Source organism: Vigna umbellata, chromosome 4 (genome assembly GCF_029865625.1).
Source record: "Vigna umbellata cultivar VRB3 chromosome 4, Vumbellata_1.0, whole genome shotgun sequence".
Taxonomy (NCBI): Eukaryota; Viridiplantae; Streptophyta; class Magnoliopsida; order Fabales; family Fabaceae; genus Vigna; species Vigna umbellata.
Genome location: NC_142168.1, coordinates 34,123,449 through 34,136,878, shown reverse-complemented (window position 1 = coordinate 34,136,878; position 13,430 = coordinate 34,123,449). Strand labels below are relative to the sequence as shown.

Genomic DNA, 13,430 nt, shown 5'->3' with positions numbered 1-13,430 from the left:
AATAACAAAATAATTGATGATGTTGATGTTGATTTTTTATTGCAGTGTTATATATTCTCCCTTCTTATTATTATTAAATTAAGTCACCATGTAGGGATGAGAGAGAAAAGGTTGGAGTGGGAGAGATGAAAGAGAAGGGATTGAGAGAAATGAAAGAGGTCAGTAAGGGTTTGAGTTTCTTTTTTAGTTTTGATAATGAAAATTATTAAAATATCCTTAACCTCAAAACTTACAATCCACAATATATAAAAATATTTTAGTCTACTAAAACCTGATACATATTGCTAAAATATATCAACTAAAAAATAAGTGTATTAGCAAACCATTTATATATATACACACACATACGAGTGTCACTCTCCAAAGCTGAATATAACATTAGCTTTCGCCGATTTATCTCTTTATCATTCATCTAATGTTATATTAGTCTACAATATGCATTTATTATGATGTAGAAATAAAGAAAAGAAAATAATAAATGTTATAATTTTTTATTAAAATTTATTACACTTTATATCTCCAAAATGACCTCAACCAATAATTAAAATGCTATTCAATAATTATCATGGACAATTGTATGAAAATTGTTGGGTTCAACTGTATAACCAATTAGAATGGACCTATAAATTGACTATGCTGTTAACCTATAATTCGTGCATAAACTTAATTTTCTGGAAATCCTCAACTAAGAGATTTTGTATTATTATTAACAAATTATAATTCATGTATAAGTAAATTGTGATTTTTTATCCATTGGTACGAAAACGACATCAATTAAGGAACGTGCAAATAAACCTCAAGAATAAGTCTTGATGAAATCATCAGAAAAATGCGTATGTTTACCACATTTTCTTCACAAAATACGTTCGCACAAATGATTTGTTGCATTCTTCAAAACAAGATAAACTTTTTTAATAATCTGGATCGAATTCATATATCCTTTAATACAAAAAAGAAAATTATAATAAAAAAATGTTACAAACATTATTTATTTTGTTTTTTCGCAGGAATAAGTTTTCGGAAAATTGATTAAAGACTTTTATAGACAATCATTTCGAACAGAACATGTTAATTTTGTTTTTTCGCAGGAAAATAAGAATCAGTTTAATAAAAGAAAAAAATAATGTATTTCAAAATTTAATTTACCAGTTACATATAGTATTTTGTAAGTTTATTTATTTAAAATGATTAATAAATAATATTTATTTATATAATTAAAATAAAATAATGTTAATTAATAAAGTTATTTATTAATGAAATTTTGGCATAAAATCCAATTAACACACGAACATTTGCGTATACATAAATATCTGTAATTTTGAACCATATTTCTCTTTTATCTTTGAATATTATTTTTAAAAAAAGGACCTAATTATATACCTATGGACACATTATTTACTAAATATATCTTTTATGAAACTAAAGCACATTATTTTTCAATCTATAAGATTGATTATTAATATAAATTAAAAATTAAACGGTTATGCTACTCAATAATTTTAAAGGGACTAAAAACTCACACATAGATGTTATGCATACCATTTATTTCATAATATATATATATATATATATATATATATATATATATATATATATATATATATATATATATATATATATATATATATAATATTGGTTTCATATCACCTATATATTTAACTAATAAACAAAAATATATAATGACAATAATAGTAATAATAAGTGGTAATTTAAAATTCTTTCAAAAATTTACTGACACAATAATTTTTTAATTTATATTAATAATTACCAATACAAAATAATTAATTAATTTTAAATTAATAGTCATTTATTCAATCTCAAAAGTATTTTTTATTTTTATCGTATAAATTTTCATTTTTTATTTTTTATTTCTTCAATTAATAACATATTATTATTGTTAGTAATATAATTTCATATTTTTTAAACTACTCTTACAATCCTTTTATTAACAATCCTTTTATATGAATATTCAATAAATAACATTTTAATAAATAATTTATTTTGTTGTTTTTATTTATATTTAGATGTGACGTATAAGTTTATAGTATTTTTTCTATTTATTATTTTTAATTTTTTTAATTTTTTAATTTTTTTTACGTGTTAAGATTCATGTCGTGTTATGTAATAGGGTGAGTGTCCCATAATAAATGAAACTTAAAAAGGTATTGTTATTATCAATATTTTATTTTTGTTTTTTTATTTTTGTCTTTTTATAAAAAAATGAATTGATTCTTGTAATCGATAATTAGATGAAAAAATTTAATATATAAATTTTAAAAATTTATTTTAACATAAATATATAAATTATAATTATGTTTAATTACTAATTTCTTCTATCATATATGTATGCCTACGATGTTATATATGTATACATACAATGTTGTCCCATTTAAAAAAAATTAAACTCAACTTAATCAAAATTAAATATTAAAACTAAATGAAATACAACACACAATTCATGTGATGTATAACATAATGCTGATACTGGAACATAACATAATATTTTGATGTTGACACAACATTAATCTTTTAACACTTGGAAGAAAATTTAAAAAATTATTAAAAAATTATAAAATATGTCATTTACTATGATGTTAATATCATTTATAGATATCTAACTGAAAGAATAAATTGAACCGATTTAATATAATTTATAATTGAAACAAAAACTAAAAAAGAAACAAAATTAAAAATCATAAGAATTGAGATCAAAATAATAATTAAATCATAATTATAGTGTAATTCAACACGCGTGCCCATGGATCGTCTCATCTGACAGAAACCGATTGTCAGATTCTGCCACTGGCAAGAAGTATGATAAACAATTCTTACATAAAACTTAATTTTATAAAATTAAATTAAATATAAAATTATTGAAATTATTTAGTTAGATAAAATATCATTTTATTAATTTTTTTGAAATTGTGATATTATTATTATTATTATTACAAAATACATGAGTGAGATAAAATTGAGTTAATATATATGTTATAGTTTTTCTCGTCATAATCATGTTCAATACATTATTCCAAAAGAGAGCATTCCACTTCCTATATATATGGTTGGAACAAAATGAAATTATTTACTTATTTATATTAATTAATAATAAAACAATATCTCTATTTGACACACAGATATATAATAAAACAACTAGCATGTAGTTTTATGAGTAAAGTTGTTAATTTAACCAACATTTTTCTTCTATATATCAATTACTCATTTCTTTTATCTTTTATACAATAATTGTCTATTTCGATTTTTTTTATTTATATTCATTTTCATTTTTTCATAAGATACATGTTAGTAATTATTAATATATATATATATATATATATATATATATATATATATATATAATTCTCTATTAGTTTTTATTTGTATTTAATAAAAACACTTTCATTGTATGGCTATTTAGGCGAAGATTTCAGTTTTTTATTTGGATAAATTAGGTTATCTATGTTAGTTTGAAAATAATGAATTTAAACTGTCTTTAATTCAAATATTGTTGGATATAATTCACTTTTGGTTTGTGATAATTTATACATGCTTGATATTGATATGCTGGTTTTCTATAGTGAATCCTTAAATACAAAATCGTATAATAAGTGTAAAATTAAAGATGCTAATTCAGAAATATTGTGGCATAAGCTATTAGATCTATCAAGGAGGATGTTCACTAGGGAGGCACAATATCAATGAGACCTGAACCTAACTACATAAGAGATTAACACCACTTTCAACCCAAAACCTTAATGCAATGGGTTTATGGGTCTTCATCCTTATATGATTCTCCACTTTCACATTTTTACCCAATGTGAGACTACCCACACTTAGATTACCAACATAAGGGTACAGGTCACATCTCTAAAAATAGAGTTGAACGACTTGTGTCAAATGGGATCTTGAATTTCATTGACTTCAGATGTGCTGAATGCGTTAAAGGCAAATAAACCAAAAAAACCAGATTAGGTGCATATAGAGCTATAAATGTCTTAAATTGATACATGCGGACATTTGTGGGACATTCCCTACACGTTCATTATGTGGTCAACAATATTTTATATCATTCATGCACGATTACTCTAGATATGCATACATATATCTTACACATGAAAAATCTCAATCTTTGTACGTATGTCAGGTCTGATTGCGGTGGTGAATATTATGGTAGATATGACGAATCAGATGATCAACGTTTAGGGCCTTTAGGCAAGTACCTAGAGGAATATGGAATCATCCCATAATACACCATCTCGTGTTTACCTATCATGAATGGTGTGGCTTCAATACAAAATCATACTCTTTAGGATATGGTAAGGAGCATAATTTGTCATTGCACATTGTTAGAGTCCCTTTAGGTAGAGACATTAAAGACCATAACTTACATTTTAAATAGAGTGCTAACCAAGGCAGCTACCATAAGACCCCATGAGCTTTGGATTGGGTGAAAGCCTAGCCTGAAACACTTTCATAGGTGGTGATGTCTAACTGAAGCAAGGCCTTATAAGTCAAATGAAAAGAAATTGGACTCTTAAATAGTAAGCAACTACTTTATTGGTTATTCTAAAAGATCCAAAGGATATAAGTTCTATGATCTCAAATTAAAGACAATTTTTGAGACAGAAACCACTGCATCCTTTGAGGATATTGAGTTTAAAGGGAAGAATAAGGTTAGAGTCTTTGTCTTAGAGGAAGAATCAGTGACAATTCCATATTTGATTCATATAGTTGTTTTTGATGAAGCAAGTTCAAAACTTCTACATGAACAAACCCAAGAACCTATACTTATTGAGTTAATATCTTTGTGGAGATCCATGAGAGAAAAGATAAGTGTTATTTCATATGATTATGTGGTATTTCTCCTAAAAATGAGGAAAATAATGGTATGATGGAAGATGATTGTTGATAGGGGAGCTATATCTAGGAAAACACATCTCACATATATGTTTTTGATGATAAACAAAAGAAATGTTTTATGGTTTCTTGCAAAACAAATGGCTTAACAATTGCTTAATCATTACTGTGTTTATGCTTGAAATGCTTGGTATATGTATTCATTGTATGCAAATGAATCATAAGTTTAAACATATTACACATTATATTTCTGGAAGAAATAATCGATTAATCAATGTATATAATCTGTTAAATTTCTTCAAATTTCAGTACATACTTAACGGGGGCAAAGCAAATGTGTAGTAATCGATTACATTATTCGTATAATCGATTAAAACACGTTGCTATGCCAACATGTGTTTGTTGAATGCATTGATGTGTTTGGAATGAAAAATGATTTAAAAATTTGCTTAAGTATGGAACTTAGTTTATTACAATTAAGTTTCCTAATCGGTTAAAATGTTTATATTGTGAAAATTATTTTTATTTAAAGCCTTAATTGCTTATAACAATCATATTAATTGGTTGTTGGCTTCTATGATTTATATAATTAATTGCATGCGTGCTGTTTAATATGTTAAATCTAAAACAGATGTATTCAACCCACTATTCTGGTGTTTTCTCGCACGTTCAGTTAATAAACAGTGGATCAGTTTAATCAATTAACAAGTTATATTTACATGCTGATTAATTGAACCTTTCAAACTATTAAGACAAACAAGAATAAAAAACCACAGAGAAAGAAACACAAAAAAAAATTATACTAGTTCGATTAAAAAAATCGACAGCCAATTTTCTTCTAAGTACCTGAGCTAAAAAAAATAAATAAAGTTTACAAGATTATAAGTGTTGCTTATTAATACTACTACTACTAATAATACTAATAATAATAATAATAATAATAATAATAATAATAATAATAATGGTGTGTATTGAGTGGTTATTTTTGTTGTGAAAAAAAACAAAAAGGTAGTAGAGACATTAATGAGCATTATTTCCGTAATTTTAGGAAGATAACAGAGGTATTTAATGAGTAACCGTTAGGTAAATCAAGAAAAATAAATATATAAATGCAAATATACTTTGGAGGTTTTACATTATGTTTTATTTGATACTTTAATTTATATATATATATATATATATATATATATATATATATATATATATATGTGTGTGTGTGTGAGTATGTGTGTGAGAGAGAGATTGTGTTAAGTAGTAGTTGCGAGAAAAATGACTCATATGTTATTTTTTGTATTGTATTTGTTGAGTAGTTATGTTAGTTTTAAAGTTGACGGAATTCAAACTATATCAGAGGAAGAAGATTTGGACTTCGAGAGACAACTTAAGTTCATTAATAAGCCTTCTATGAAGACTATTCATGTATGTCTCAACTTTGATATGTTTTATCATATGCTTCCTTTGGTTGATATTAATCTGGATTACTAATTTTATTTATGTGTTTTATTTTGGATTTGATAGACGGAGTTTGGAGATATTATTGATTGTATTGACATTTACAAACAACCATCATTTGATCATCCTCTATTAAAAGATCATAAGTTGCAGGTATATAACCAAAACCTTTAATTACAATGAAATTTGACTTTAATTTTCTTTCCAATATTTAGGATTATTTTTCAAATTTGCTTTTTAATGTTTCCCATGCTTTGATATTTGTTTGCTTGTTTTTCTATTCAGAGAAAACCCAACTTTCATAATGTGATAGGAGAGTCAAGTCAGAAAAGTTTAAGAATTAAATCCATGTTCGGATTGAAGAAAGATGGATGTCCGAAGGGAACTGTTCCTATACTCAGAACAACAAAAGATGATCTTATTCGAGAAAAGTCAATGTTAAACAATCATATATTGCTTCAAGATCTTCCTGGTGTTCATGTAAGATATTTTATAAAAATAGTTTAAATTCTTAGTATTTCATTTTTTATAAATTATATTCTATCTAATTTTTTCAATCTAACTATTTATTTGTATATATTGAATTTTTTTAGGTTGCAGAAGTTTCTCCTAAACCACAATTTGGTCCTTATTATGGAGTCAGTGGAGTAAATAGTGTTTATAATCCACGAGTTGATACAAAGTTTCAAATCTCTATGTCTCATTTATGGGTTCAAAATGGACCGATAGAATCAACTAACAAAATCTCATTAGGATGGCATGTAAGTTATAATTTTCACATTTAACCTTTTTTGTGTGTGTAATAATAAATATTCTAATTAATCTAATGCATTACTATCAGGTGATTCCAGAATTATATAATGATTATGGAACCCATCTTTATTCCTCATGGACGGTAAGGACATGATTACATTTTGGTTATGATTACTTTCTTTATAGAAAGGAAAGACTGGATATACTCTCTAATAAGTCTTTAGTATATACTCTCTAATAAGTCTTTAGTACGTGAGAAAGATATTTTTTTTAGATATCATGTATAAGGATATGATTAAACCATATGAGATCCTGAATATATTTTAATTAATTAATTTATCATATTAATATCTCTATTGAAAATCTGACATGGTATTAAAAATTTACAGTCAGATAACTTCAAGAAGACAGGATGCTATAATATTCGATGTGCAGGTTTTGTTCAAACTAGCAAAGATCATTATCTTGGTGTACGCATTACTAATGTATCTCGATATGGAGGACCAACTATGGCGTCTCTGCTCGCTATTACTCAGGTCATAATCATTTTTTATATAATTTTAACTAATAGAGCTAGCTTTTACTTGTATGAGATTAATATATATTTTAATTTTTGAAATATACATTTTACGTGAATATAATGCTAACACAAATTAATATTGTATATTACACTACAAGAAATACGGAAATTAATATTGTATATCCCATTTTAAATTACAAAACATATTGACAAATATATTTATTAATAATTATTGATAGACAATATTCGTCGATAATTATCAAAAGGTATATTTATCGGTAACTGAGATATAAATCCGGCAATAATTACTGACGGGTGATATTTGTTAATAAATGTTATTGGTAGTATTTTTATTGACAAATTTTTACTCGTCAGTTATTCGTCAAAAAATAACTATTATTAACGAATTTTCACTATTCTCGACAAATTAAGCTATAAGTAAATTTATTTTTTTTGGTAATGAGTAGACATAATTAAGCATGATATATATATATATATATATATATATATATATATATATATATATTTCATAAAAATGTGTTTTTTTCAGGATCCAATGACAAAAAATTGGTGGTTAAGTGTAGAAAATAAATTTATTGGATATTTTCCAATAAAATTATTCTCAAACATGAATTCAGCTGATGAAGTAGGATGGGGAGGAAGAACAAGAACCCATCTTAATACTCGTAGTCCTCAAATGGGGTCTGGAAATTTTCCTAACGATGACAGTATTACTCATGCTTGTTACTTTAAAGAAGTGTTGATTAAAGATTCATTGAGAAGAACTCATGAAATTGAAGCAGATGAAACTCAATCCTTGGTTGATAAACGCAATTGTTATAATGTTAGACATTCAGAAGCATACACGGTTTACGTTCTCCTGTTTGGAGGACCTGGTGGTAACTGTGGCAATTAACTTGCTTTTAATTAAACCGTTTTATATCAAATAAATAAAAACTATTATGAATGTATTACTTTGATATATAATATTTTCTTTGCCGATGGTAGCTTTAATAGTGTTGATATTTTTCATCTTTAATTTATTTATAACATAAGTTGGAAATCTTTTGTTTATAGTCAATTAATTATACAAATTTTACTGTTTAAATGCATTTATTTTAATTCAATCTTAATTTTTTTCATATATATTTTCAGTTGCATATTAATAATTTCAACAATTTGTAACCGTAACAAATTTATAATTTTATTTTGCATAAATTTTAAATTTTATTTATTTTGCATAAATTTTAAATTTTATGTCAACAATTTTATTTATTTTGCATAACTTTTAAATTTTAATTCATTTTTCATCAATTTTAAATTTCATTGATTAAATCGCTTACTTTAAATTGTTGATTTAAAATTTTACGTATATTTTAATAAAGTATACTATTTGTCTTAATTAATGGAGAAATGTAATAACTCTTTTCATTATAATTATCGGGTATAACATTATATGTGAATACATTTGGTTAATGCTGAGTTATGGCATATATTTCCCTTGCATATGCTAACTGTTTATGCATCCTATGAGCCAATTTTTTGAGAAAAAATCAATAGGTTGCTGGTGTTGACTCAAAATAGCCCCAATTTCCATACCGGAGGCATCTATTTCTAGGGTGCTGGTGTTATTTCTAGCATGTTTTTGTCCATAGCAACACTTTTTCAATGATTTTATGCCCTAGATGATTTTATGCCCTAAATAATTTACATATTAGAATGCTTAGACAGAAGAAAAAAATAAGATGTATTAAATTCATCTTAAACACGTTATCACAAATAAATTTAGTGAAGATTACAATTTTTATAAAATTTAAATGTTAAATTATCTTTTTCTCCCAACTCTCAAAATTATATTTTCTTTCATTCACCAACACACATGTCAAGCCTTCTTGTCTCCACCTTCGACCCAAGTCAGACTCTTTCAATCTTTGGTCTAGGTCAAGTTGTCTTAACTTTCGATCCGAGGTAGCTCGTCTCAACTCGAGTTGTCCTGTCCTAATCATCAACCTCACCTTATCGTCTTGACTTTCGATCAGGGCGACCTACCTTTGTCATCATGGACCGACTCCTCTTGACCTTCGACTTTGGTTGGCTCCCCTCAACCTTTAACTAGGGTTGGTCCGTCTTGACCTTCGACTTGAGCTAACCCGTCTTAAGCTTCATCCCACCCAACCCTCGATCGTCTCGTCCTTCGTTTTAGAACAACCTTTCTCAACTATCCTGTCCATTTTCCCAAACTGGTCTGTCTCGACCTTCGTCAAGGGTAGGCAAGTCTCGATTTTAGGCATGGGTCAGCCTACCCTGACTTTCAATCCATGTCAACCTATTTCATCCTTCAGTTTGTGTTTGCGACTCTCAAATTTTGGCCTAAGACAACTAGTCTCAAATTTTGGTTTGAAATGACTTGTCTCAACATTTGACTAAACTATCTCGTCTCGACCTTTGGCTTAAGACGGTTGTGCTTGACATTTGACAGAGGATGAATGTGTTATTTTTAAAAGTTAATTAAGGTTTTGTAATGAGGTCAAGGCTACTTTGACATTGACCATAACCTACTTTGAGAGGATCTTTGCGCCTCGAGCTTTTTTTTTTATCTCCTTATTTGAAAATTTGTTTAAGTATAGAACTTAGCTGATTACATTTAAGTTTCCTAATCGGTTAAAATCTTTATCTTGTGAAAATCATTTTTATTTAAAGTCTTAATTGCTTATAACGATCATATTAATTGGTTTTGGCTTGTATGATTTATCTAATTAATTGCATGTGTTAAAACAGATGTATTCAACCCACCATTCTGGTGTTTTCTCGCATGTTCAGTTAATAAATAGCTAGTATTCATAAACAAGCAAGAGGGATAGTGGATCAGTTTAATCAATTAACAAGTTATATTTAGATGCTGATTAATTGAACCTTTCAAACTATCAAGACAAACAAGAATAAAAAACCAAAGAGAAAGAAACACAAAAAAGAAAAATTATACTAGTTCGATTAAAAAAATCGACAGCCAATTTTCTTCTAAGTACCTGAGCTAAAAAAAATTCCGCTAAATTAAATAAAGTTTACAAGATTATAAGTGTTGCTTATTAATACTAATAATAATAATAATAATAATAATAATAATAATGGTGTGTATTGAGTGGTTATTTTTGTTGTGAAAAAAAACAAAAAGGTAGTAGAGACATTAATGAGCATTATTTCCGTAATTTTGGGAAGATAACAGAGGTATTTAATGAGTAACCGTTACGTAAATCAAGAAAAATAAATATATAAATGCAAATATATTTTCAATTTAATTATTTTGTTTGTTATCAACTTTTAAATAAATAAAAAACGTTAATATTTTAATACTTATTAATTATATTTTGATCAGTTATTAATTACAGTTATTGAAATTAATAACTTTACACTTGATTTAATTTGACTTGAATATTTAAATTCAAACATATTTGGAGTTTTATTATAAACTTTAAATATAAAAAACGATTTTATTTTAAATAGCAGTTAGTGAGAAAGATGTTTCATTTTCTAAATAGCTGATAGAGAGAGAGATTGAGATTGTGTTAAGTACTAGTTGTAAGAAAGATGATTCATGTGTTGTTTTTTATATTGTATTTGTTGAGTAGTCATATTAGTTTTAAAGTTGATGGAATTCAAACTATACTAAAGGAGGAAGATTTAGATTTGGAGAGACAACTTAAGCTCATTAATAAGCCTCCAATGAAGACTATTAATGTATGTCTCAATTTTGTTAAGTTTTATGATGTGTTTATTTTAGTTGATATCACATTACATGGTTTAATAATTTTATTTATGTGTTTTATTTTGAATTTGATAGACAAAGTTTGGAGATATTATTGATTGTATTGACATTTACAAACAACCATCATTTGGTCATCCTTTACTAAAAGATCATAAGTTGCAGGTATGTAACCAAAACCTTTAATTATAATGAAATTTGACTTTCATTTTCTTTTTAATATTTAAGATTAATTTTCAACCATTCTTTTGTAATGTTTTCCAGTTGTTTGTTTATTATTTTTTAATTTAGAAAAAACCCAATTTTCATAATGTGATTGGAAAGTCAAGTCAGCCATATTTAAGAAGTAGATCCATATTCGGATTGAGTAAAGATGAATGTCCGAAGGGAACTGTTCCTATACTCAGAACAACAAAAGATGATCTTATTCGAGAAAAAACAATGTTAAACAATCATATATTGCTTCAAGATCTTCCTGGTGTTCATGTAAGATCTTTTGTAAAAATATTTTCACAAGTTGGTATTTCATTTTTTTATAAATTATATTCTATCTAATTTTTTTCAATCTAACTATTTGTTTGTATATATTGAATTTTTAAGGTTGCAGAAGTTTCACCTAAACCACATTTTGGTCCTTATTATGGAGTCAAAGGAGTAAATAGTGTTTATAATCCACAAGTTGATACAAAGTTTCAAATCTCTATGTCTCATTTATGGGTTCAAAATGGACCGATAGAATCAACTAACAAAATCTCATTAGGATGGCATGTAAGTTGTAATTTTCACATTTAACCTTTTTTTGTGTGTAATAATAAATATTCTAACTAATCCAATGCACTACTATCAGGTGATTCCAGAACTATATAATGATTATGGAACTCATCTTTATTCCTCGTGGACGGTAAGGACATATCATTACATTTTGTGTATGATTACTTTGTTTATAGAAATGAAAGACTGTATACGCTCCCTAATAAGTCTTTGGTACGAGAGAATGATATATTTCTTTCTTTTAGATATAATGATTAACGGTATAATAAAGACATTATGAGATTCTAAATTAATTAATTTATCATATTAATATCATTATTCAAAATCTGATGTGGTATTAAAAATTTACAGTCAGATAACTACAAGAAGACAGGATGTTATAATATTCGATGTGCAGGTTTTGTTCAAACCAGTAAAAATTATTATCTTGGTGCACGCTTTACCAATGTATCTCGATATGGAGGACCAACTATGGTGTCTCTCCTCTCTATTACTCAGGTCATAATCTTTTTTTTTATAATTTGCACTACAATAAAAGACAAAGCTAGGTTTTACTCATATGGATTAATATATATTTTAATTTTTGAAAAATACATTTTAAGTGAATATAACGTAACACAAATTAATATTGTATAATACACTACAAGAAATACTCGAATTAATATTGTATATCCCGTACTAGATTACAAAACTTATTGCAAATATATTTCTTGGTATTGACGGACAATATTAACTAATAATTACTAAAAGATATATTTATTGGTAATTGAGAGATATATCCGATTTAATTACCGATCAATGATATCTGTTTATTAATAATATTTTTATCTGTTTAAAAGTATATTCAATTTTTTTTGTAATGAGTAGACATAATTAATACGCGTATATATATATATATATATATATATATATATATATATATATATTTCATAAAAGTGTGTATGTGTTTTCAGGATCTAGTGACAAAAAATTGGTGGTTAAGTTTACAAAATAATTTTATTGGATATTTTCCAATGAAATTGTTCTCGAACATGAGTTCAGGTGATCAAGTAGGGTGGGGTGGAAGAACAAGAACTCGTGTTAATACTCGTAGTCCTCAAATGGGGTCTGGAATTTTTCCTAATGATGACAATTTTACACATGCTTGTTACTTTAGACATGTGTTGATTGAAGATTCATCAAGAAAAACCCATGAAGTTCAATCAGATGAAACTCATTCCTTCAGTTGACAGACCCAATTGTTATAATATTAGATATCCAAAATTCTTCTTTGGTTATATTCTCCTGTTTGGAGGACCCGGTGGTAACTGTGGCAATTAA

General features: G+C 26.3%; 1 protein-coding gene and 1 pseudogene across 2 annotated transcripts; both read left to right on the top strand.

Annotated features, from left to right (window-relative positions):
* The first annotated feature begins 6,106 nt into the window (after window positions 1-6,106).
* Window positions 6,107-8,530, top strand: LOC148199986 (protein neprosin-like). Its single transcript, XM_088114410.1, has 7 exons — window positions 6,107-6,273; window positions 6,373-6,459; window positions 6,592-6,786; window positions 6,900-7,067; window positions 7,148-7,201; window positions 7,449-7,595; window positions 8,130-8,530. Exons 1-7 carry the CDS (start codon window positions 6,124-6,126, stop codon window positions 8,493-8,495), a joined length of 1,167 nt encoding a protein of 388 aa, XP_087970536.1. The 5' UTR covers window positions 6,107-6,123; the 3' UTR covers window positions 8,496-8,530.
* A 2,607-nt stretch (window positions 8,531-11,137) lies between these two features.
* On the top strand, window positions 11,138-13,430 carry LOC148199985 (protein neprosin-like; annotated as a pseudogene). The gene is made up of 7 exons (XR_015786393.1): window positions 11,138-11,314; window positions 11,418-11,504; window positions 11,631-11,825; window positions 11,940-12,107; window positions 12,187-12,240; window positions 12,462-12,608; window positions 13,064-13,430. The product of XR_015786393.1 is annotated as a protein neprosin-like (transcript).